The sequence below is a fragment of the Plutella xylostella genome, chromosome Z (genome assembly GCF_932276165.1).
Source record: "Plutella xylostella chromosome Z, ilPluXylo3.1, whole genome shotgun sequence".
NCBI lineage: Eukaryota > Metazoa > Arthropoda > Insecta > Lepidoptera > Plutellidae > Plutella > Plutella xylostella.
In genome coordinates, this window is record NC_064012.1 from 2,187,586 (window position 1) to 2,215,168 (window position 27,583).

General features: G+C 36.8%; 2 protein-coding genes across 7 annotated transcripts in view; one reads left to right on the forward strand and one right to left on the reverse strand.

Annotated features, from left to right (window-relative positions):
• Positions 1–9,860, forward strand: part of Fkbp13 (FK506-binding protein 2) — a 46,342-nt gene extending 36,482 nt beyond the window's left edge. Inside the window, exons 2-4 of one of the 2 annotated variants that reach the window (XM_048632361.1) lie at positions 6,792–6,880; positions 7,359–7,612; positions 8,477–9,860. In XM_048632361.1, coding sequence (XP_048488318.1) covers positions 6,792–6,880; positions 7,359–7,612; positions 8,477–8,659 — 526 coding nt within the window. In that variant the 3' untranslated portion in view covers positions 8,660–9,860. 2 annotated transcript variants of the gene reach the window in all.
• Positions 9,861–11,359: 1,499 nt separating this feature from the next.
• The window catches only part of LOC105382700 (FH1/FH2 domain-containing protein 3), a 76,329-nt gene continuing 60,105 nt past the window's right edge, over positions 11,360–27,583 (reverse strand). For 4 of the 5 annotated variants that reach the window (XM_048632366.1, XM_048632370.1, XM_048632369.1 and 1 more), the window contains 16 exons: positions 25,050–25,108; positions 21,336–21,520; positions 20,605–21,083; positions 20,315–20,421; positions 19,543–20,163; positions 19,044–19,334; positions 18,436–18,953; positions 18,143–18,349; positions 17,895–18,017; positions 17,393–17,650; positions 16,915–17,132; positions 16,472–16,664; positions 16,089–16,231; positions 15,644–15,768; positions 13,563–13,626; positions 11,360–12,059 (listed from right to left, as the gene is read on the reverse strand). In XM_048632366.1, coding sequence (XP_048488323.1) covers positions 12,038–12,059; positions 13,563–13,626; positions 15,644–15,768; positions 16,089–16,231; positions 16,472–16,664; positions 16,915–17,132; positions 17,393–17,650; positions 17,895–18,017; positions 18,143–18,349; positions 18,436–18,953; positions 19,044–19,334; positions 19,543–20,163; positions 20,315–20,421; positions 20,605–21,083; positions 21,336–21,520; positions 25,050–25,108 — 3,613 coding nt within the window. In that variant the 3' untranslated portion in view covers positions 11,360–12,037. The remainder of the gene's footprint in view (positions 12,060–13,562; positions 13,627–15,643; positions 15,769–16,088; positions 16,232–16,471; positions 16,665–16,914; positions 17,133–17,392; positions 17,651–17,894; positions 18,018–18,142; positions 18,350–18,435; positions 18,954–19,043; positions 19,335–19,542; positions 20,164–20,314; positions 20,422–20,604; positions 21,084–21,335; positions 21,521–25,049; positions 25,109–27,583) is intronic. The other variant, XM_048632367.1, reaches the window with a different exon arrangement.

Here is a 27,583-nt window from a genome sequence, read left to right on the forward strand (position 1 = left end):
GCTTGCGGCTCTGAATTTTTCCATGATTTTTCTTAGCTTAGGGTTCAGTGAGAAATAAATAGCCTTTGTACTGTAATTTAAATATAAGGAGATGAACCAATTCGATGAACTCTGATTATAGCCAATACAGCGTGATTTTGAATTTACATGTTAATTAGAATTAGCTATTAACTTCACTAGAGCGGATATAACTAACTGAGGCCCAGTTTATCATTTGATTAAATGCATCTAATCATGAACTAAATAAGTCCTGCTTACTGTATGAAAATTCAGCCTTTCAACATAGGTCATACTTACCGCGATTGAGATTTCACTATAATAGATTTATTTTACAATTATACAACTAATAGGTAAATCAATAAAACACTAGCTAAAACCACTATTGAGTTTCCGCTTTAACATTTGTTAAAGCGGAAACTCAATAGTGGTTAAAGTTAATATTTATTAGCAATTTTTTATTTATTTTATAATTGTCGGGTCACTAACACCTATTTATTATTAATATAGCCACCTATTATAGAAACAGCCAGTCATAAGTCACCACTGTTATCAAAATGCCATAGGAACAAAAAAAGAACGTATGCCAAAGTAGGTACAGTGCGACAAACTTATCTTGTTCCGGTGAGAGCGAACTAAATTGATCCATATCTCGTTATTTACTAGTGAATGATATATTGATATAGATTAGATAGGTTTATTAAAACCGCAAGGGCTATTTACCACTACTGGCAAACTTAAAATCTTAAAGAATTAAAAAATATTAGACATTTACGTGAGCTCTCACCGGAACATATAAGTTTGTGGCACTGTATATCCAATTGATTAAAACTTTCCGTTTGGCAGTCCCATACATCTTCAGTTACGTCGGTAAACACACTGGCAAGCATTTAAATCGATTAAATCAACTCACGTGTAGTAATCGGGTGAGTCGAGCCAGTGAGAGTGAGTACAAAGGTTTCTAGTCTGACCTCACGACTTTCCAATCGACTTTGCTGGATGGGTATTGTGTACGTAACTGCATTAGGTACAGTCGGCCAAAGATATTTATTGCCTCCCCATTACAAGTAAAAGATACATCCTAACTAATATTATAAATGCGAAAACCGTGTCTGTCTGTTCGTCTGTTACTCTTTCACGCCAAAACTAGTGAACATATTTGAATGAAATTTGGTATACATATGGCCTAGACCCTGAGAAAGAACATAGGCTACTTTTTATCCCGGAATTCCCACGGGAAAACTTTTTGAGGCGAAGCGGACCAGCTAGTAGATGAATAATAATATTAAATTTTATACATACAAACAATTGTCTATTCTATAGGTTAAAAGTATTTTAGACACGTACCCCCCGTCATTCAGTAGATAAAGTGTTTGCGCTGGGATGGGCTACGTCTCTTTAGCTGAATGTACACTAACAACACTAGATAATGCCCGCTGATTTTTGTTCCATCATGAAAAAAAACTGTGGGATTTACGGGATAAGAAGTAGCACAGCTTTGTTAGTAATTAATTAATCATGAAATTCATTTGGAAAATTATGAAATCGGTTTAGTCGTTTTTAAATTTACCTGTTATAAATCTTTTGTATGATTACTGTATTGTATATGATATTTATGTAGCTAATAAACTAATAATCATAAAAGTAAAAATAATTCGTTTCGTTTCGACATTGCTGATATTTAATTAGGTGCCTTCGAAATCGCTACCAATTGCGCACGTAGTTAAATATTTAATTTACACTATTGTGGTATTTACATAATTATAATTATTCAATTGTATTATTAATATTATTATGTATCCGGATAATGCTGTGCGAAATAACTGAAAGTTAAACAAACAATATTATGTTTGGACAACACTATTTAATCATATAATGAGCAAACAAAACCAGTGAATTGTATTGACAAATGCGTTTATGTGTGAAATAGCAACCTGTGATCTATATTCAGGTTATACAGGGTGGTGTTTTATCAATGGTTGATTCAAAGTCAGGTCATTGTACCCGTCACCAATCCTAACTAATATTATAAATGCGAAAGTAACTGTGCCTGTCTGATACTCTTTCACGCCAAAACTACTGAACGGATTTGAATGAAATTTGGTATACATAAGGTCTAGACCCTGAGAAAGAACATAGGCTACTTTTTATCCCGGAACTCCCACGGGAAAACTTTTTAAGGCGAAGCGTAGCTCGCGGGAACAGCTAGTATAAATAAAATTGCTATGCTTAAAGGTAAGTGGCCACCTTTCGACATCGTACGAATCGCATTCAGTATTCTTTGTGCGACTTCATCTGCATTACCGACGCCGTTTCTCTGTGCATTTATGAAGATCCGTTTGATCCGATACGTAAGATACAGATCGGTGGACGCTTATGTTATATCATCATCAGTGCGTTATCTTTAAGATATTTATCATCAACTGCTAATAGTTGCCAAAAAAATATACTCTTCTTCATGTTCAGTCGCTCTCTTTGTAAAACCCCATTAATCTTTATTTAGATAAAAACTGCCAAGTACTTACCTACCAGTATATTTACCATAGGTAACCATACAATCGCATAACACTATTTAGCTCTAAAAATACTTTTAAACTTAATAACCCGCATAATGATTGCAAAATTGAATATTAAATATTTTTAAATCTACATATTAAGTACTTACATACATATCCTCCTTTCTTAATCATTTAAGAAAGCAGGAAATGTTTGTAAATATAATACTGTATTTATTATGATCTCAAAACTTAGGTATATTCATCTTACACAATACCTACCTATGTGCAAAATTTTATACAAATTTAATTTACATGTGGTACCTATTATTGATTTTTTTCTTGATATAAACGAATTACTAATATTGTAGTTTATCTATATTGTTGTATCTGTATTTTAACTTGTATAAAGTGGGATGTAATATTTTTCAGGCAATGTATAATAATATACAGTTATACATATATTCCCTTAAATAAAACCAATGTCACTATATTTTTTTACTAAGTATGCTCGCGACTGTTGTGACTGTTTTGTAAGTTTGTGTTATTAGGTATACATGTAATATTATATATATGCATGATTTATCAGATTAGGCTATACAAACTTAGATTAAGAATATACGAACAAGATTTTTTTATTCATAACTAATTAAAACAAATTTAAGAATATTTATATACATTAAACTCGACAATAACTTTTATTGTCTTCGAAAATTTATTTATTTATTAAGCTTACATATTAGTTGTAGTTTTACAATGAGTCCCACAAAACTGTTTGAATCCCACAAAACTGTTTGAGTCCCACAAAACTGTTTGAGTCCCACAAAACTGTTTTATTCAGTTCAGTGTTGGCAGAACAAGATGGTATTTCATATACAAAAAACAAAGCATAAAAATGTGTTGCATTTTGTTTACTGCATTCATTCATACTTGGCTTGAATGTATTTCAAAACTAGCTTTTAAAATAAAATGACAACCAATGAAATACAAGCAAAAAAATATTAATTTCGCTATGAAACTATACATTTCAGCTGCAGTTTATTTTGTTAAAAAAAAATAATTAAAAAGACTAACATATACAGAGTGTTGCATCATTTTTTTTTTCGCGAATTTTCAAATTCTGATTTCAGTTTCGGGCTTAGATATACCATGCTGCACATGTAGGTTTCGGCTTAGTATACCCTTTTTGCAACACCCTGTATTGTTTTCCTTTTGTGCCAAGTATGAATGAATGCAGTATAGGTACCATCGTCTGGGATGCGCTGACGACGACACCGACGTTAGTGAAAGTAGATTCATTTCCAGATTACGTTTATGACCTAACTGGTTTTAGACTTAGCCAACAGCCGTCGGAGACCTAAAATTTTAAATAAACAGCATAAAAAAATACATGAATATGTAGGTGTTTGTATAAATTTTGTATTGCTAAATCATATAGGTACCTAATAATAATGAAATGCTAAAAGAGAAAACCTACCTAAATATCATCACGACCCATTACGTCCCCACTGCTGGGGCACGGGTCTCCTTCCAATGAAGGAAGGGTTTAGACCTAGTCTACCACGCTGGCCAAGTGCGGGTTGGTGGACCTAAATATAAATGGCGACAAAGCATGAAGTCATTAAAAACCTTAGTTACTGCCGCATTTTAGTCGTTTTTATTTACAGCCTGACGTCATTGTCTCAATAAAATTTATTAAAATCGCAATATTAATTCTTATTTCTTTGGCCCTTAGGACCATGTTTCTGTGCACGCGACCTTACATCTGTTAATGAAATCCTATGATGGAGAGCCCCGCAGCGAAAAGTACAGAGTAATTATTATTCTCTGTTGGATAATACTTAACTAGGTATACCTATGTCTTTTATAATGTGTTTTGAAGACAGTATTGTTATTCTGTACGGTTTCAAATCCCTGTTTGATAATCGATTTACTTACTTAAAAAGAGCTCACCTAACATTCTGTCCTCAGCCTTACTGATAAAAAAAGAAAATTTAATAAAAATATAAAATACCTATTAATTTAACTATGGGTAAGAATTGATTTTATAATCAATTTTTCCTTTTCTACCACTACATTTTTAAAATTTCAATTATGATATTGTTTATTGTCAACATTATTATCCTGTTAATCATAAAAAAGTTATTGAATGTTTTAGCTATTGAGAACTGTTGTTTTGTCGCTCTCTGGCAAATAACTTAGTGTATTGTTATTTGTGTGTTAGTGTTGTTATAATATAATTATGTATAGATAGATAAAATATTATTTATTTGTACACAAGAACAGATTATACAAAGTTTATATACAAATACATAGGTACAAAAAGGCGGTCTCATCACTAAAAGCGATTTTTTCAAGACCACCTTTGGGTGGAAGAATGTTTACGTTCAGATAGGGTCAAGTGTACTAAGGAATTTATTAACTTATATAAGTATTAATTAATGAATACCTACGAAGTAAATAATATACTTACGTGACTATACTTATATATACCCATAACAATGATATATATCATATAATAAACTACATATACCTACATAAATATAATTTTACAAATGTATATAGTTTTACACAACCTACATATTGTAAAATATCTATGTATGTATACTTAGTTCTCTGTGTTTGGTTCACTTTGGATGTGCCGGCTGGATATTTTAATCCAATATTGGGCTTTATTCATAGTGTCGAGTGCAGCTTTGTCAAAAGCGATTAAGCCGATGCGAGGGCCCAAGCTCTCTACATACAGGGTTTCAATGGAAATTTCACTGAAAAACAGTTCAGTCTATTTCCTGATGGGTTCAACACAATCCAATATCGGATGCGTTGTTTACATTATGTCAGTACTGGTCAACTTCTTAGTATATCTCTGACTACTGTGCCGAAGGTCCCTAATTCGATTCCCGGCCGGGACAGATATTGGTTAAAAGACGGATATTTGGACTCAGGTATTGGGTGTTAATATGTTTATAATATGACTGTATCTATTTATAAATCTGTAGATAATACGATCGCCACTTCGCGAGCCCTCAGCAGTCCGATACCCAGACTCTGCCTTTTTTTTTTAAATATTTTTAATTAAATTAACATAGGTCGGTATTTTATTGTATTATTAAACATTTTACAGTACTATATCTAAATGTGTAGGGCACGGACATACACATGAATATTTTATATGTATGGAGTCTGGAGTGATGAAAATTTTAATTATAAAAAACTTTAATTAAGTATAAAATTATCAGCTTCCCTCTGACCTTTTTAGTCTCAGCCACAACGTCGATTGGGCAATGGTTCCCAAAACATAATATATCGCGTATTTTTTTATTGTACGCCTTTGCCAAGGGAGAGTACCTACTTTTCGCAGTTTATGATTTTTGTCATCATGACTGTTCAAGAAGTGTTCTTCTTCTTCTTCTTCTTCACGACAAGAACGAGTGTTCATGCATCTTCATGTCATAAATGTAGCGTATTGTGGATAGCTTTTATTTTGTTCATAAAAAATAGTTAGGTACTATTTAATTTGTACAACAGGTTTCTATAGCCAATAGCCATATTTCACGAAAACCTATTTAATTTCGCCGGGTTACTAAAGAATAACAGTTGATGCAACCTCATGTCATAGTAATATAATATTTATTATTACTTACTTATGTAACGTTAGTCTGGCAAAACATTTCCTTGCTGGCTTAATGCCCCAACGGCTTTCCATTTCGTCTTGTAGAATCTGTCAGATGATATAATAAGACTTGGAAATCGTTGCCTGCTTATAAAGTTTTCCATTCGGTAGAAGTCTTGAATTTAGATAGAGAGTTTTGTAATTTAATTTTAAGTAAATATATAGGTACTGTAAAAATAAACCTTTACTTGAACAACAGTAAATTATTTTAAATGAATCATTGTATGCTGAACTTTGAGAACCGTTGGTATAACCATCGATACACTCGGTCCTATGACGGGGTGATCTGATAAACGTCCTCGCCGAATATGCCATTACCCCAGCCATTGTTCCAGCCTAGTTTGTGGCACGCCTAGTAATAGTATGCGACTAGCGACATCTAGCGGCCAGGTCAACCGCCTCATCTGACAGTTAGTTACTGTCGGCACTAGCCAATTTGTCGAAGATTGTGTTCTGATATTGAGGCGGGCTTTTGTTTAGAAGCTTGCGTTGGCCGTTACATTTACAATACCACTTTAATAAGAAGTTAATTCACATTGAACCAATCAAGCACTGCTTTATATCATACTTAACTTCTACTTATCTTAACATTCTCCATTTTCAACTTAATATCTCCTTGTCCGCAGTTACGACCGCGACCAACCTTTCACCTTCCAAATCGGCGTGGGGCAAGTCATCAAGGGATGGGACCAGGGACTGCTCGACATGTGTGTCGGTGAGTCATTTCGTTCGTTAATATTAAACATAGAGCATATTTTTACTTACCAATCACCCGACAACTCTCTTAGCACAAGGTTGCTCGTCCTAATAAAATAGTAAGATTCGTAAGCAACGCGATCATCGTTGGTTTGCATAGAAGATTTAGTCACGCGACTGCATTCGCCTCTTTCCACGAACATGGGTCGCGTTGTTACGTCTATCAAAATTCGTTGATACTTAGCTAATATTGGTAACTACATTATCCGTGGATTAACCATCCATTGTAAAGCAAGCAATTATTGGATTAGAGCCACTTGCACCAACATATTAAATCTAGATTTAGTGTTAAATCTCGATTATATGGACTGACGTTTCTTAAATCGACATTTGACACTAAATCTAGATTTAATATGTTTCCAAGTGGCCCTTAAACTACTTATCTTTATCACACCAAGAAAAATAGCACGCTAATGTAACACCAACCCTTTTTACAGGCGAGAAGCGTAAGCTGACGATCCCATCCTCCCTGGGTTACGGTGAGCGCGGGGCCGGCAACGTTATCCCCCCCCACGCCACCCTCCACTTCGATGTGGAACTCATCAACATCGGTGACTCAGCCCCCACCACCAATGTCTTCAAAGAGATTGACGCCGACAAAGACAACATGCTATCGCGCGAAGAAGTGAGTATTGACTTAGCGTTCAAAGCCATGGATGCTGACGCAGACGGGGAGTTGTCCAGGGAAGAGGTCAGTGTGAGGTGGAGGCACGAGACTGGTGCTGGAAGCTTGGGGCTGGTCTTTCCACTGATCTTGAGTGTTTCATAACAAACAGATACTTCTTTTAAATGACTATGGTGCGTTCTGGGGCACTTTCCGGTGTACGGCGGAAGAAGGCATGAACTAACATAACATAACTTATCATGATACGTTGAACTGTTATTTTTAAATTATGAATTAACGATTTAGGTGGTTTAAGAATTTCATTTCAATTATAATGAATTTAATTAGAAAAAAATACTTACTCGAGATAACTTGAACTGTTGATAACGTAAGATTTTACGGTTCTTTTATTACTTACCTGAATTCAAAATATATTTTTTAGGTAGGTAATATAAATGTACACAATTTTAATAATATTTTCAACTAATATACTCAAATAATTCGTGGTGATGGTATCTATTTTTGTATCTACCTATTAACACGAGAATGATTAGCCTGTAAAATTCTAACATGATAAACTAGGACCAAGTAATAAAAATGCAAATCAGAATTTATCTCTGAAATAAACTCTTAATATCTGAATGTAGGTAGGTTTGCTAATATCCTTTTCTCTGCTTACTATTCTTGTCCTACAAATACTGGGAATTGCATTTTACATTTCTGTCTCCAACATTTACATCTTCGCTGTTGCAAAACTAGCATCTGGAAACATCTAACTCTTACGCAACAGTCAGATAACCACCTACGTATGTCTTGAATCTTAATAGTAGTTTTCTTCGCAATACATATTAGAAATCCAATAAATTTTCTGTTTCTCACTTACCCCGTAGCAGTAACTTATCTTCAAACTAACATCCCCTGTGCTGAGCTAAAGCAACACTTTCTGTTCAGGTCAGCGAGTACTTGAAGAAGCAAATGGTGCCCCCAGAAGGCGGAGAAGTCTCTGAGGACATCAAGCAGATGCTGGACAGCCACGACAAGCTGGTGGAGGAGATCTTCCAGCACGAGGACAAGGACAAGAACGGCTTCATCAGCCATGAGGAGTTCTCCGGGCCCAAACACGATGAGCTCTAAAATACGAGCTCCGTAGCCCCATGTGAACGCCTTTTCCAATTCCTGCTGAAGCGTTTCCCTAAACGCAACATTTCCGTCACTGTCCTTGTCGTAGCTTGCTACGTCATCTGTAGAGTGTTCCACTTCAATGTCTTCATCGTGGGCATCCCTTTCCTATTGGGCTACACCTTCGTCCTTCTCACTCGGCGTCGGTAATTCTTCAAGCGTTCAAGGGGTTACACGGGGTGTTGTGTACAACGAGCAGTTGCAAGTGTATTTATCAATAGAATAATTCAATTATCGGTGTTACGTTCTTTGGAATTCGCATGCTCCCAATAGGACAGTAGTGAGTCGAGGTCGTCAGTACCGCCTCGCATATGTTTATCTTTAGAGTCAGTAAGAACCATAAGGATATAATCAAGCATTTAAATCTTGGTAGCAACTTCTGGAACTGTCTACTCTCAACACTGTACTTACTTTATACCTACTTCGTTTGGCGAGGCTATGTACTTATATTTATATACTAACAACTTTACATTACATTGTATGACATTGTTTGATATGGTTGGTTTACAACTGTCTGTCAATTAGTCTTTGGTAAGCGGCAGATTTTTGGTTTTAAAATTTGTAAATCATTTTGTTATTTCTTTTATATTTTTACCGAGTTTACGTTTGTTACTGCTGCGTTGTAATAGGTTTATGTACTTCATAGTTATAGTTAATTGTTATAAATATTACTTTTAATTTTAATTATACATGGAACTGATTACGTTGCATAATATTTTTGATTTAATACTTTATATCCGAATGTTTTTAAGCAAAAATCTAGTATAATTTCATAGATATGGTGTGATAATTTCGAAGCATTTTACATTATAATAGTAGTTAAAATTCCTGACTGCATATATTTCTATTTTGCTTTTTTTTGTTTTGGGACCAATATACTTGACACATGTAAAAAATATATTTAATTTGTACTTATTTAGCACTTGTTTTATATCCAGTGATAAATACGACAATTCATTAATTTAAGCTATATTTTGTTACAGTTGGTTCTGTATTTGTTACCTTATTCTTGTTCCATGAGCAATTATTTATAAATTTAATGTTTCAATAGATAACTAACTACCTATTACTAGCGAATACTTTATACCTTTTATAAAATTGATCTATAAATAGTGTTTTGGAACGAATTAATTAAACGTGTTTACATGATACAGTCCTTTGGTGTTTTATTTACTTACTCTCTTTATACAATTTACCAAATTGCATAAGTTTTTGCTTGATCAGGTTTACAATGAAAACTGTAATCGTCCACTTCTGGAAATCTTAAGTTTATTTTAACACCTAACGTAACCATAAGATATTATACAAAAATAATATAAAGGGTGTATAGTATACCCTGCTTTCTACCATCTACTTATACTAATACACTCACGGGCAATGAAAAGGTTCCACTGAGAAAAACACCAAATTACTTCTAAACAGAAAAGGCTAGCTTAATGCCGTCTTCTGCAACATTGAAGTACATTTAACAGAGCATCAGGATATTACCAACTAAAAGCAGTAATATTTTGTTCCAATTTTAAAATAAATCTTTGAAAAAATTGGGGTCGTTTGTTGTCGGAATTTTGAGAGTGGAACTTTTTCATTGACCGGCAGTGTAAAGAGCTGAAAAATGGTGACTGATTCTTATTCTGGACATTCTTATTTTTTTTTATCCATCGCTACTTTTGTGTAATTATCGATTTCATTCAGATATCAACCAGTACCCAATAATAAAACGAAATGTTTAAGAGGTAATGTTTTATTTTCTATGAATAAAAAAATACAACCTACTGCAATAAATAAATAACCACAAACACTAGGATATACAGTACGATACATACATAAGGCATAACAAATTTAATTTACGTGACCAAATATGGCCAAGGATATGATGATAATGATTTGCCCCCATATGTGGCTTATTGTCAATATATAGCTATACAGTAGCGTTACAGTTTATGTTAAAAAAGAACCAATGTTATCTCAGAATGAATGCAATTTTATAGTTTACGCAATAGTACGCATGTATAAATATGTATTGCATAGATAATTAATTATATCCCAAAATGCTTACAAATAGAAATATTCAATATTACCTATAACTATTACGGATACAATGAAATACATTTAATATTGTACAATATAGTAGGTACAGATTAACTAAATTAAAGTTTATTAATTATTTATAATAGGATCGCTTATGTAACATTACTAAAAACTAGATTATCTTAAATGAGATTGATGCCAGTCACTTACATACACAATGTACAAACAATTACAATTTAAATTAAAGCGAATTATTGTGATTCAGATTTTGTCATAAGTAGTACCTATATAAAGTTTCTGTTACTTTAATATGCATACGCAAGACAATTACTTAATACGGTAAGTATAACTTCATTTTAAAATAATTATTTAAAAAATTTAGCTTATGACAGATAGATAAAGATTGTTTAACTTTTGCGCAAGTTTGAATGAATACAATTTAGGTGTCTTGTACCTACATAAGGAACAGAAAACAACACTATTAATGTTGCAAAATAAATTATTGGTTGGTACTAATCATATGTACGGTCAAGTGCAGAGAATCCTGACCCCCTCTCATAGTAACAATGCTTCTGAGAGGGGTCAGGTTTCTCTGCACTTGGCCGTACATATGATTAGTACCTGTACCTGTGAACGAGACAGTATGAAGGTAAGGTATATTATATAGCGGTAATATAAAATGGGGAGAATCTAAAAGACGATCAAGATACATGACAAAATATCACAGTAATATTATGTAAAGAGTAGTAAATAAATGATCATGCAGTTATGTGTGTAGATAGGTACATAAAAAAGAAAGATTTAAGTGGTCAGATCTGGCCACTTCCATTTAGGATTAAGTAGGAATATTTATTCTAAATAATATTTGGATTTTTGGGGTTAAGATTTAACGACAGGTAAGTACAACAGACAAAGGTGTCAAAGTAGTTCTTACTTAACTCAACAAATTTGATATACCTAAGCAATTAATAAATTTCCTGTAGATAACAAGTTAAACCCTTAGGCAGACGTTACAAAAATGGTCGGTTAGTATGCCGAAAGTGGGACTAAGGGGGTCATGCTGAACAACTTTTGTTATTTGCCATCAAAAAATTCTCGAAATAAAAATATGCCTTAGCCTTTTGGCTTACTAGGTATGTCACTTTTGCAACTATACAAGGCATCATACTTTAATTTATGCATTAAATTATTATTTAAATGAGATATTAGCATTAGCAGATTTCTTCCATGTTTAAATACAGCATATAATTTTGGTTTGATTCTGCCGATGTTATGGCATCAGGCCACAGATCGTCGTCCTCACAGTTATCTTTGCTGCATGACAGATCTGAAAATATAAATTATATATAATTATCCACGTAAGGTATCGTCCGTATCGCACCAAACGGATTGTCAGAAATGTATGGGGTAACGGCGCGGCGTCGGCAATGCCGATGAAGTGGACGCACTTGTGTGAATTGCTATACAAAGAATACTGAATGCGATTGGTACATTGCGTACGATGCCGAAATTTGGACGCGAGCATTTTTTTGTAGAAAATATTAATATAGAAAACTCCGCACAAGCAAAAAAAAGAACAACCGAAGTTATTTTTAATTTGAAGTTTGAAAAATATAACACAATAATTTTTGACATTTTATTTTTGTACATAAATGTTGGCTTTTCACGATATTTTTGTTAGCGCCTCAAAATGACCTTTACCGTAACTGTGAGTGAACCGTACAATACAAAGTTGTCAAGTATTTTAGTTATTGCTAGAATAATATTTTTAGTTGCCACGTATCTAGAGTCCATGGTCAGTTTTCAAAGTGACAATCTAACTACCCTTCTTTGCTTTGTTTCCCATGGAAGTAATTTAAGTACTTACGTAATGTACTTATTACTTCCATGACGCTTTATGTAAGTTGCTATGCATGTTACTGGAACTTTTTCACTGCTCGCGAGTTTATCGTAATTACTGATTAATTTTATTTATAATAGTACTACACTCACGTACAAAGAAACAGTTTCACTTTCAAAATGCCGACTCCAAATGGCTCCAATTTTTTAAAACATTTAACAGGTAATTTGAACAAAATATTTACGTTTTTAGTTGGTAATATTCTGATGTGCCGTTAAATTTACTTAAATATTACAAAAAGCGTCATTAAGTTAGTTTTTTTCCGTTTAGGAGTAATGTGATGATTTTGTCAATGGAACTTTTTTATTGCCTGTGAGTGTATATTTATTTGGTTATGTCGGCCCTCAGTTAATATTACCGTTGAGGAACCCTAAAAATAATTTCCGAGCTTCATAACTTGCCCATGTGCCGTTGTGTTTGCCGTTCAATTAAACTATTCAGGGCTGAAATCTGATTGTGACAGGTTTCAGCGCTGCCTGAGTTTACTCCGTTCTGTACTTGCGTAAACTCTGCGCAAAAATAATATACGGGAAAAAGAAAAATTGAAATTTTAAATACGAAGTTACAATGAAATACTCTTTTAGCTCCAATTTCTCCATAGTCGGTTAGATCGTCACCAGGGAAAGGTTGATCAATTATACGCCATCTCCATATTAAATTCTTGACAGATGTGTCAAAATTCAAGCAATAATCCCTAGTTATGTTCTAACCCACTATGGAGAAACTGGCACTTAGAACTATAAAATTATACCTATTTTGAATAACGTAATTATTTACAAAGTTGTATTTTATTTTAAGGTATTTTTCACAACAGCTAAATTAAAATTATTGATAATTATATTTAGGTAGGTATGTACAATAATAATTTTGGTTTACATCGCGTGTGGCGACATGTTTTTCTAAAAGAATACTGAAGTATCACAAACTTACCCAGGACTGCTTTCCCGTCCCGGCCAAGTGTGTTGGTTGGAGTTAGGACTCAATGTTCTCCGGTCTGAAACATTACATAACGCACACTATAGTTAATTCTGTTCTATTCTATCATATTCTCCGTCCAGTTTGGACCATTCCCCACCACGCTGGTCCACTGCGGGTTGGTGGGTTCACATATCTAGACGTGCTAAATCTAGATATGTAGGTTTCCTCACGATGTTTTCCTTCACCGTAAGAGCGAAGGTATACATTGTACTTAGATTCAAAGAACTCATTGGTACAATGTCAGCGCCGCGATTCGAACCCGCATCTCTGGCGTGAGAAGCGGGCGCTTACCCGACTGAGCTACCACCGCTCCACCGCACACTATAGGAATCAACTAATTCATGTAACTGTACATACAGGATTCTAATTTAGAGTCCTGGTGGCCTAACGCATAAGCCCTATTCTTGTAATACGGGATTCCGGATGCTGTGGGTTCAAACCCTGCCATGTACCTAGCAATGAATAACTTTCAATTTGAATAACTTGGAATTTAAGTATACAATTATACCACATCTTCTTGTGGTGCAGGAAAATATCGTGAGGAAAACTGCTTATCACATAAGTACCTATAAATGTTGTACAAGTACCTATGTACGTACCTATGTTATAAATTAATAAAAATTCGCAAAGAGTCACATAAATATCGACAGCACAAGGAGATCGCAAGCATCGCAAAGCTTTTGCATTCCCAGATTAAGATAGTGTACTGGTGGAATTTTTCTACTTATAATTAGGGATGTTAACTGATAAAGTTTCACCCTGTATACACGGTGTTGCAAAAAGGGTATACTAAGCCGAAACCAGCATGTTATATCTAAGCTGCTACATATGCACATGCTGGTTTCGGCTTAGTATACCCTTTTTGCAACACCCTGTAGAGGTAGGTACGTTGAAAATAGTTGCAAGCGCGTTAAGCACCACTGTGGTTTTTTTTACGAGCGTATCGCATCCTGACCTGATACCGCACAAAGTATGAGACTGACAGATTGTAGGAAGCGACAATCCCTACGGGAACACATTCGTCTTAGATTTACAATATACGAACACGATGGTGTGTCACATCTTACAAAAACAAAGAAAAAATTTACTGTTTTTTGGAAGTAATGTCAATCAGTTTTAAGTTCAAGTTTTAAGGTTAATTAGGTATTGATAAAGTTGTAACCATTGTACAGTGCCACAAACTTATCTGTTCCGGTGACAGCTCACGTAAATGTGTAATATTTCTTCATTATATAAGATTTCAAGTTTGCCAGTAGTGGTAATTCGCTCTTGTGGTTTCAATAAACCCATCTAATCTATATCAATATATAATTCATTAGTAAATAATGAGATATGGATCAACTTAGTTCGCTCTCACCGGAACAGATAAGTTTGTCGCACTATACCAATGAATAATGTCACTAAAGTCAAACCGAACTATTTCAAAATAAGAAGTCGGTGGTAGAAGTGGAGTGTTATTTGTCGAGTCGTTTCTTGTTGTTACTATATTGTTAATCTAAGACAATCTTAGAATGCTTTGGCTACCAGCATACGTAGCACGGTGCGCAAGAGATCTACGGCAATTTTATGTCGTGTTTCCTCTTGAGGCCACATGATGTGAGCGAACACTACTTTTATCGCCGTGGTCTCTTGCTTTCAGTGCTAAGTATACATCGCGGCGTGTAAAATATTGTTGCTGGGGGGTCCACAGCAGCTAACAAAAAGTATGAAACCAGAACTGTCATGTACTTAATCGGTAGTTATAAGTAAGTTATAATGCATCGAGGTTAGAGTTGTGGTTAACGCAGGGCTCCGAAACTAAGGAACTTACTCTATAATATGACAAAAAACTAAGTTTCGGAATGCTACTGCTGCTGCTGGAGTGTCGATTGCACGACAGCTCCCATTCGTTAGTTTTTCGTCAGTATAGAGTAACAATCCTGCTGCATGCCGCTTGGAATGCAACTAGGTATGGTTCGTTTTTGTTATCTTTAGTGACCCCCTGGTTAGTCTTCTCGTATAAAATAGGAGAATTCCATGGGGTAGAAACTTACTGTTGAATTTTTTGTCAGCCGAAAGTCGGTTCCTCTTCCTTTCCCTGTTCACAGGTCGCCGCTTGTTGTTGGTAGCTGATCGCACTAGACTCTCTATGATTTCGTCTTCCGCGGAGATATCACAGCTGAAAGGGTAAGAAAGTATGCCATTTTGAACTTCTTCTTTTTAAGGGATTACACTGATACGTAGATCTAAAAATATTTTCACGTTTCGAAAAACAATATAAGTCAGGGAAACCTTTTCGCCCGTGTTCGTAGAATTCACTACATGAACACAGGGTTTCTCGTCAGTGAAACAGTCTAAACTAGTTCTTGCATTTTTTTAAGTTTTAAGAATGCTGATCAAAGCTAAATTTTAAATATTATTCACTAGACCCATTGACTTATGTGCTAAACTAGACCTGTAAAAATCGCGAGTTTGTTTTTATTAATAAAAAAAACTCACTTCAGTCGTGTTCTGATGACGGTGGGTGGCGCCACCTTGCGGCGACTCTCGGAGATGCTGTCGGTGTAGGGGTCTGACTTGAGGAGCTCCTTCAGTGCACTGTCAGCTGAACTGTCGCCATTCTTCGTGGAATAGTTACCCACCTGGAAAAAAATACAGTTTCAGATTTATTAGGGATTCCGGTTTCTTCGAGCAAAACGCGAGATAATCTGGTTTCCGCGAGCGAAGACACCGCTGCCAAAAGAAGGTGGACACGGTATGTTTTCAATGTTCTTGCATCTTAGTAAAATGTTTTTTTTACGTACGTCTGCACGTAGACATTTAACTACTAACTTCTCAGAATACAGGAATCCCTTTTAATAATCAAGAAAAGATCAACTTACATCTATAATCATCTTCCCTCTGGTCTTATTACGCTCGCGATGGTTGGCCTTCTTCTCTAGCTGCAATAGAACCCTCTCCCTGGAGGTTCTATACTCGAGGGCAAACTCCGCGATCACCTTCAGGAACTGAGAAGGCTTCGTCTTCTCAATATCCAACAGAGGCACCCCTAAGTATAGCAGGAACTTGTTGTATCTATAACAAAGGAAATGGAACTCCTGGATATGTTTTTACGGATATGGGTTGGAAATTCGCAAGCAGCTTCAGTAGTAAGTTAGAATTCGCGTAAAAACATTTCGCTGAGCATTTTGGGGTACCCCTTACATATTCATATCATAACTAATCAACATAAGCAGAATGGCAGACAATGGATGTGTATACAGTAGATCAATAGAAATGCAGTGCCATAGAAATAAAATACTTCGATTAGTGCAGTAAAGTTTACCTGTTCATAACTCTCTTCTTAATGATGGTGAGGAGAATTATTCGTTCGGCTGCATCAGTTAGAAACTCATTGATTTTGGTCTTGAATATTTGGGAGCCATCGTGTTTGGCTACCAACTTCATGTGGTCCCAGGAAGCCTTGCAGTCCACCTCCAATCTGTGCAAATTGGAGCTCAGCATGTCGAAGTCTACCTTCGATGCCCGTATTACTGGACCAACCTTCAAAAATATTTAGATGTAATAATGTAAATACAGTCTTGTTTGTCAGCAACTGGTGGTCGGCAATCACTACTGTTGTAGTGAGTTGGGTTTAAGACATTGAGCTTATAGCAAAGTGAAGCGGTTTCAAAATAGGTAAGTACATGTTCGTTTGTTCACTTTCTTAATTTTATAAAGTACACTAGGTAACTTGTGCCTTTTATGATAGGGCCGGGTAGGCTGACGTACACTTACAATTTAACAAACAACTTTTAACTTACTTCGCTAAAAAAGTCCGTTGTATCTGGAAACTTGTCTATGATCATCTCGCAGACGTGATACAAGAGCGGGTGTTTGTGTACCGTGTCCTTGACCTCCATGACCTTGGACAGGTACTCCAGACGGAAGCCTTTCACGTGGCTGCCGTTGAGGAAGCTGCCCACCGACCTCAGGGTCGACAGGATAGCTCTGAACGTCTTGTTCACTTTGAGCAGCTCGATCCCTTGCTTCAAGTCCATGAGGGGTTCCGCCACTTCTTTCTGTGGAAGGAGAAAACATTTGTTAAGGGAATGAATTATTGATTGATAGAGAGGTATTACAATTTGTATTGACTTCTTTAGATGGTTTGTCTTAGAAATGAGCTCCAGCATCAAAAAACATAGGCTACTAATAATTTTCTCCTTAGGTTATATTATATATTGACAAAATCATGGTGAAACCACAAGTGAAATCGTTCACAAAACATACCATGCTCGTATAAAATGTAAAAAACATCGAACTTACTTCCAGATTATCAAAGTCAAGTTTGAACACCCACAGCTTGAGTCGAGAAGACAGTTCGCTGATCGAAGCCAGGGTCAGAAGAAACTGCTCGGCACTACCCAGAGGCAAATCTGGGTTGGCATACTAAAAAATAAGAAAAAAACCTTATAAGTAAATACTCCTAATAATATGGAATATGTGGCTTATGTGGAAGAATAGTATAATGAAACAGACGTCATAAAATATAATTTTAAAAAATCTCTACACACCTGCGCCTCCTGAATTTTCACTTTTTCTTCATCGGTGGGCAACATGGACAGTAACTTCTCTATACCCTCTCTGCCAATAACGGTTGCATCCATCTTCATTATGGCTGCTTTAATTGTCTGAGGAGTCGGCAGCTTTTTCATAGCTATATTGATCGCATTTGACCGCTTCGCATCTAAAATTAGGTTTCTCTTTGGTTCAGTAATTTTCTGAAAAAAAAGCTTAAAGTTAAAGCCGGTCTATTTTTTATTTTTATTTGGTTAATTTATTTATATTTTACGGTATGATCGCTCACCTCTTTTATAATTAAATCATTGGTCCTGGATTCGAAAAGATGTTCCAGCATCTTCGTATCCAAATTAATGTCGGGTAAGTCGTCCCAGATGAAGCCTCCAACCTTGGGTCTCATGGTGGCAGGGACGGGGTTTTCCTGAATCTCTCGCCAGAAGAGTTTAACCGTCTTCTTGTTCTTTTTGATGGTGGAGCTGTCAGAATCGTTTGAGAGCTCTGAGGGAGGCGGTGCTATAGGCGGCGGCGCGGGAGCTGCGTTCCGGTTGAACGAGGGTAAAGGCACAGGTGGAGGAGGGGGACACCCGAACTGCGGAGCCATAAGGGGGGGCGGGGGTGGGGGTGCTCCAGGTATCGGCAGTTCATCATCAGAGTCGTGTCTCAGCTCTGAGAAGTCGAGGTCGCACAGGAAGTATTCACGATTCAGACAACCGTTCTTCAACTCTTCCCAGTGCAAGTCGTTTTCCGATATTTTGATCTCTTGCACTTTCGGTGTCAAGTCAATGGTGGGACTTTTTATGACTTCTGAAAGCAGAGATATTAAATTAAAATTGTAAAAAAAAGAGTACTTGTTTATATGTTGGTATTTTAATACGTAAGAAGCTATTGCTTTACCTTTAGATTGTGACTTAGCTAATTCTTCTTTGGCTTTAGATACTATCCCCGCCATCTCAGCAACTTTCGGTAGTTTTTCTTCCGACGTGGGACTTACAGGGCTCGTTAGCTTTTGTGCCAGGTCTTTGATTGAGTGCTCTTTATTCAGAATTATTCCTCGTTCATCTTTGGTATCTGGCGAGTCTAACTGCTTTTGTCGCATAGCAGCCAAGGCATCCATAGCAGTCATGCTATGACCTAGGGTTCCATTTTGGATTCGTTGTTTTAGACCAGCTGTGTATCTTTGGTTTCCTGTTGATTGCAAATGTAAAAGGATAAATATTTGCAATTTTTTTAAAGCGGGTTTCAGCCATGGTGCTGTTTTTTAGTGATGGTTGAAAAGCAGAAAGATTTGAAATTACAGTTAAACAATGATAAGCTGTTGAAATCACAAATGACAAACAAGCAAGACTTTAAGCATTCGATTTAAATGTTAGTGAACGAAAAAAAAAACACAAACCATTAACTAAAATATCGGGTACATTTAAGTTCTTTGAGATTCTACTATTTTCCTCTTCTTTAATTTCATTGTACAACCCATTCAATTTCCTATAATTGGTATTATTTACTATACCATTACTATTGGCGTGAATTTCACTATTTATAGGATTATGACCATTGGTGTTCGAGAATCCATTTGAAACTCTTCGAATTTCTGGACTACTAGTAATTGTAAAACTATTATCATTAAAGCTACTATTTGTACTATTCGCATTTCCATTTAAATTTGAATAGTTGTTGCAACTGGAAAGACTTCCATTATTGGAGTAGTTTCCATTGCAAGGGCTATTTTTACTTTGGATGCTGTTGATCCGCGAACTAATACCATTGCTGGTGACGCTCCTAGTTGGACTCTCGTAATTTCCATTAGTGAATAAACCGCTATAGACATTAGAAGAAATGTTGAGAAGTTCTTGTTGTTGGGTAATGTGGTGAGCTTGTCGCTCGTATCGGTCTCTTCTTCTTCGCAGCGCTGTCGATAGTTCCTTGTTCTCTTTGACATCCTTTATAACGGGGAGGTTTGGAGATTTCGTATTCACTATCTTCACTTCTGGGTCTGTACGAGTCAGGACTGGTTGATCTATATTTAGATGACATGTTGTTAGTATGAACGCCACAAGTTGAGGTTAAGTCATGGAACAAAACATTCACACGTTAGAATGAAGCAAAACAAAACACACTATAGTTATAAAGAAGACAACAAAAAGGAATATTGGTAATGATAATGTTACCTTTCTCCTTTAGTGCGAATTTCTTTGACCGTCTCCTCTCTGATGTATTCAGACTTACATTGAAGCTTCTTCTCCTAACCGAACTTATAACAGAGTCATCTAGCTGCCTGAAAATTCAATACAGTCATATTAGAAAAATGTAGGTACTTTGTATTTTTAACTAATGACATAATAATATATTGTAATATTTCCTCTAATTTAACTAAAATAGTAGATATAATAGATATATTTAATAGAGATATTTAATAGAGATATTTAATGACATAATACAATCATTTAAATTTCCTTACTTCAAAGCAGCAGTTTCATCACCATCCTCGTACAACAAGACGGCTTCAAATATTTGAAGCTGCCTCAACAGGTCCAGATCAGTTCCTTGCTTCGCCATGTACAACTGGATGATGTCATCCATGCCCTGGTCCTGCAGGGCATCGACATGGTCGTAGTAGACATTCCTGTCCGGGATATTGTTGAGGCACTTGTTGATGAGACTGGTGGCGTAGATGAGAAGTTCGGTGTCAGAGGCGTCAAAGTCTTGGAGGATTCTCATGACGTTGTACCAGGGTTGTCTGGAGTTGGAGCTGTCGACGGCTGTGATGGCGTCGATGAGGAGAAGGCAGTTCTCATCGGTGTACTCGACGAAGACTAGGAGTAGCTTGAGGGCGGTCTTGACGACGTGTCTGAACTTGCTGGCGACGAGTGAGTAGAGCCACTGCACGCAGCGGTTGTGCGCCATGACGCCGTGCATGCCGTCTACGTATAGCAGGATCTGGAATAGAACAACGCGTCCTGTGTGTTACTGGGAAATGTAGAATTAATCCTCAATTGATTAAAATGTTTCTAAATAAATGGTATTTATTGCCCAGGAATATGGCGGTTAGTGATCATCTCAAACTGTATCATTGCTCATCTTACCTGATTTGATTTGAAGAACATTTGCATCTACTACGTCTCAAGGTTCAAGTAAACATTGGCCCAAAACACAATCCTTACAATGAAACCAAATTACAAAATTCCTCACCTGGCCAAGGGCTCTCAGTATGTAGTCCAGGTAGTTATGATCGGCCATGTTGCCGAGCTGCATGAGGCAGTCCAGCCCCTTGTTGGCCACGAACTCGTGCACCAGGTCGTCGTCCGACTGCAGAACTTGCTTGAGCGAGAATAGGGCCCGGCGCAGTTCCCGCCCTTGAGACTGGAGTAGTCTTTCTGTAATGAGATGAGGTGTTTGTAGAATCAGCGGCAAAATTAGGAGTGTCCACTAAGGATATTGTGCCAGGCCAAAGCGCAAAAGTCACTCGTATTTACACTAACGAGCATAGAACAACGCGGACTCGGGTGTACCCCTAACGAGCAATGAAAAAGTTCCAGTGACATTATGGAACGTCAATGGCAGGTGGAACTTGCTGCATTGGTGCATTGCTCGTGAGTGTGGTGTATGTGTATATAAAAATGGACCTGCTGCGCTCACATAGAGTGCGATATTTATTTATTATTTAATCATTATAATTTATATAGATGGAAACTGATTTGATTGATTAATTTTCAAAGTTCTTTATTAATCATAAGCAAAATACATAAACATTAGACTATAGTCTTAGTTTAACTTAATTTAAAAGGACCTACTTTTACCAGACTAACACGTCTACAAAAAGTTAAATAACAGATTATACTTAAGTTAATTATATGCCATTATTATCCTAATTAATATTACAAAATGTGGTAAATTGCGTTAAATTTGAATGCGCTTATACCTAGTTCAGTATAAAAATACCTATTACAATGCGCTTATAACAGCAGTACAAAACTAAAAAACAAACAGTTGGGGGAAACAATCACAGGGGAGTACGCTATGTACCTATGTTAAAAAACAATATCAATGAAGGAAGGCAAGTTTAAGTACCTATATTATGCATAAAGGCGATATAATCTAGTACTTACCTGCTTATAATTTATTTAACCACCAATATTTTTAATTATATTATGTACCTAAGTGCATTAACTTAATACAAATCAAGATATAACTTGCATGTTAACTAATAATACCTAATTAATTATATCCGAAATAAATGAAGGTAAGTCACAAAAACATCGAAACAAAATGTTACATCTCAATTCAAATATAAGTTGACTGACCAAAACTTATCGATTTGGGAATGGAATGTGCAGTGCGTCTCGTTAGTTACTTCGGGTGAGAGCGAGACGGCACAAGTGGGTACGATCTCTAGGCAGTGCGAGATCGACTTGGATCGGGCTCGAGGCGACATCGTAGATACGTCACGCATTGTCTAGTAAATAGTGATGGGGCAAGCGGTAAGTGCCATATCTGTCGAAGTATGGTAAGTTATGGCTACGACTTTGACCTATCGATGAAACCAAGCTATTTTGATGATGAGGATTTCTCTCGACATAAAATTTTTTCATCAATTTAAATATAAATTCTTTAATGGTAGGAAAATGTATAGACTTATGTAATGTTTTTAAATTTGTTTTAAATGGAGTGTTATACGCAATCTTGATGGCCCGATTTTGAATAACTTGTAGTTTTACGTAGTTTGTAGTACATGTACTGCTCCAAACCGGGGTGCAGCATAAGTAAAGCAGGGACGCATTAAAGTCGAGTATAATTTTAATTTTATTTTGTTACTAAGTTTACTACGGCGATTAAATATCGGGCTTAGTGCGTTCATTGCTTTGAGCCCTTTTAATTTTATTGTCTCAATATGTTTGCTCCAGTTTAATTTCTTATCAAACGTAATGCCCAAGTACTTAACATTTTGACTCCATGGAATAGGATGGTCATTAATTTTTAATTTATTTTTAGGTAATGCTCTTTGGCGGGTAAACATTATAGCTTCTGTTTTAGTTGCGTTAAGTTTTAGCTTCCATTTCGTAAAATAAGAGTGGAGTAATTCGAGTGATAGTTGAAGGCGATCAATTATTAAATCGATATCTTCTGATGATGTCAAGGAAGCTGTGTCATCAGCAAAGCATGCAAGACTAGTGCGAGGTTGTTTTGGTATATCATTTAGGTATATTAAAAATAAATACGGTCCTAAAATTGAGCCCTGCGGGACTCCCGCTGGTATTTTTTTACAACCAGACTTAGTATCTCCTATGTGAACACGGAATTCACGTTGGTCCAGGTAAGATTGTATGAGCTTTACCAGTGGCAATGGTATATCACTAATTACTAGTTTATGGAGGAGACCTTCATGCCAAACTGTGTCGAAGGCTTTTTCGATATCTAAAAGGAACATACCAGTAGATTTTTTTAAGTTTAAGTTATGTGCTATATGCTCTGCAACCCTAGCAAGTTGTTGAGCAGTCGAGTGTGATCTTCTAAATCCAAATTGCTCTTTTATGAGAAGATGACTGGAAGCTGCTAGAAGACGTGAATATATAACAGACTCAAAGAGTTTACCAATAGTGGGCAGCAAGCTTATTGGCCTGTAACTAGAAGGAACCACTTCGTCTTTATTCGGTTTTTTTATAGCAATAACTTTTGCTATTTTCCAGATGGTTGGAAAGTACGAAAGTTTGAGACAAGCATTGAAGATTTTTGTAAGCATAACAACAGCTTTTTGGGAAAGGTTTTTTTAACAAAGCGTTGTGGATATGATCGGGGCCGGGAGATTTTCGTCTTTTTAGTTGTTTTAAATACTTCCATATTTCCTTGGGCCGAGTTGGTTTACCCATTTTTCTATCCGAGTTGGTATTTATAATTTTCATTGAATTTTGGACGAGAATTTCCGTGTTACCGCTGTCCCAGTTTCGAGTTAAGTTCATGTTGTCATGAAACGCATTAGCGAGTGTCTCACACTGTTCTTCAATATTTGTAGTATAAGTACCATCCACCTTAATTAATGGTGGTATTACAGTTGGTCTTACTCTAAGTTGCTTGGCTAGACGCCATAGGTCTGATGTAGGATTATCGATTTTTTCGAGTTTTGAATTCCAGACATTATTATTGTGAGATAATATATGACTTTGTATTAATTTTTGTAAGTAGTTTATTTCAGATCGCAAAGTTCTTTTTATATTGATATCAATTGACCGTTGCTCCTGTCTGCGTAAACGATTTTTATTTTTGATAATATTTTTTATGTATTTAGGTAATGTTAGAACTTTATTATTGATACTGGTTAGAGGTACACTTTTATCCCTAGCAGCTGAGATACACTCCGTTAGCTGGGATATGGCTATATCTATTTCTTTAGTGGTGTTATAAACTTGAGAAGTTAAAACAATGTTTTCTTCAAGATAGGCTCGGTATGATTTCCAGTTGGCTTTGGCATAACAGTATTGTTTAAGTTGAGTGCGTAAAATAGGACTGTCCAACTTGAAGTAGATAGGAAAATGATTAGAAGAGAGGGCGGGGATAGCGTTTACATTACTTATATTTGTTATATTTCGAGCTAGGACTAAGTCTGGATTCGTCGGTTGCAACTCGGGGCGATAGTGTACAAGTGATGGAGTGGGCGATGCATGAATTACGTAATCGTTCTCAACCATGTGCTCAAACAGTATTTTGCCATGCGTGTTTTTGAACTTATTAGTTTTGTGCCACAGTTCATGGTTAGCATAGATGGAAACTGTACAAATAGGTAGGTATGAATAAAAAAAATATGCACTACTGAAAGTAAAATGCATAAAGTTTATCAAATAAAATTCATCGAAAAATTTAATGTGATTAATAAATAAATACAGGTACTGGGGTACCTGCGAATAAACTTACCAATGAGCGCATGCACCCGCACCGACAGCTGGGTTCGAAGGATGATAGCATTTTTGCGACTGAAAAAAGAGCACGTACAAAACGTTAACATTTTACCGAAATTTCAGTTTTTCTGACTTAACACACAATTTATATTTTTGAAGTTCATAATCAGCAAAAAGTATTTAAATCTATTGTGGTCTTGCACTTTGAAAGCAAGCGAGAAATATATTTAAATATGTTTAACAATGATCTACAAGTCACCCTATTTAAAGTTAAAGTAGAAACTAGCCACTACCAGCTACATGTCTAATATCATTTTCCAGGGGCGTATTTAAAGATTTCGCGCCCTGGGCTGCTGTAGTTTTCCGCCTCACCAAGGAATGAAAGAAAACCAAAAGAGCAGCCAGTGTAGAGTACCTACCGATCTACATAAATGTATAAGAACATTGTGGTCATTAGATAATAATATCTTCCGAACAAAAAAAAAGATTTTTTTGCATAGACAAGTAGTAGGTACATTTTAGAACGTTTAGAAATAAACTTGTACCGAGCGACTGAGTGAGGCAATTTCATTTTTCTTTAGATATCCTTCAAAAAAATACATAGGCGGAAAAAATATACTATTCCACCGGTTCAGAAAAGAGCAAAAGCCGGCTTTCATACTTAAAAATCCGACGCTGCTCGTCACCAAAATACCTCGGAGTGACCCTGGATAGATCCCTCACGTACAAAACCCACTGCCAAAACACCAAGAAAAAAGTCAGTTCCCGAAACAACCTTCTGCTGCGACGGCTTACGTCTACCAGCTGGGGCGCCTCTCCGCAAGTTCAACGAACAAGTAGCCTAGCACTCTGCTTCTCAGCCGAATTTGCCTGCCCCATATGAGCAAGATTCCCATTCCTCAAAGCCTGAAGACAAAAGTCTTCAACCAGTGCGTCCTGCCAGTGATGACGTATGGTGCAGAGACGTGGACAGACGGTAGGACTGGTCCACTGATTTAAAGTCGCTCAGCGTGCTATGGAGACAGCTATGCTTGGGGTTTCTCTGATGGATCGTATCAGAAATGAGGTTATCCGTCAGAGGACTAAGGTTACCGACACAGCTGTCAAAACATGCAAGCTGAAGTGGCAGTGGGCTGGTCATATCTGCCGAAGAACCGATAGCCGTTGAGGTAGACGAGTTCTTGAGTGGAGACCACGAACAGGCAAACGCAGCGTGGGACGCCCTCCTACCCGCTGGACTGACGACCTTAGGCGCGTAGTGCCGGTAGGGGAGAGGCCTATGTCCAGCAGTGGATGATTATTGGCTGACGATGATGATGATGATATAATCAAGGTCCACGCATGCTAGAGAAGTAGATTTTGCTCTTAACGACACAGTTCGTATAGTAACGGGATGCCTCAAACCGACACCGCTCTAGAAAGTCTACTCTCTGGCTGGGATAGCACCCCCTAGCATACGGCGAAAGCCAAAGTGGCATGTTCTGTTGAGAAAGCCAAATAAGAAGCGACTCCAGACATCCATTGTGAGTCAGGTAATCACATACTGCCGCCCTTTCCGCCTTAAGAGCCGAAAGCGTTTCTAAATAGTGAGGTGTCCTTAACGGATGAAAACACACAAAACGCAGGGCTAAAAGCAGCCCCAGGATCCTTTCCTACCTCTTGCTCCCGGTAACAGTCTCCCCTGGCACATTTGGAAGACTCTAAATCGGTAGCGAGCAGAGGTAGGCTGCTGCAAGGCCAATCTTTGCAAGTTGGGCTATACCGTTGGTACCAACCTATGCGACTATGTGGTACCGCCCCCTGAATATGGAGCATTTACTCTCCTGTCCCCTGTGCCCTTCCACCTGCACTCGGGAAGACTTACTCCAGGCCAACCAGAATGCTATCAAAGATGCTTCTTTTTGGTCTGGACAAATTTAAAAATTCGCATGTTCACTGACATGAAAGAAGAAGAAGTCTAGTGTGTACCTACCGACCTACATAAATGTATAAGAACAAATGCAAATCTATCACCACAAGTGATAGATTTGCATTGATAATGATATCTTCCGAACAAAATAAAAGATTTTTCTGGATGTCTATCCAGAGTACGTTTTAGAACGCTTAGAAATAAACTTGTGCAGGGCGACTGAGTGAGGCAATTATTTTTGTCTTTAGATTTCCTTTAAAAAATACCGAGGCGGAAAAAAATTGACTATTCCACCGGTTCAGAAAAGAACGAAGGCTGGTCAACATGTGGAAAGATGGCCCAGGGCCGTTCTAGGCTTACGACCTAAAATATTATTCTGTACTTTTTTAATCCTCCAACCTAAAGTCTAAGGGCGGCCTACCGGCCGCCCCTGGACCGCCCTTCGCCGCCTGCCGCCCCGGGCTGTAGCCCTTTTAGCCCTAGGGTAAATACGCCCCTGTCGTTTTCTCTAACCTATCACACCGTCTATTTCAGACATAAACTTTGATCTATTCTTTGGTCTATTACACCTTACATTTTATTATTGATACACCCCAAACTGTGAGAAATTTAATAATTTGTTGTATTTGACCCCGTAATAC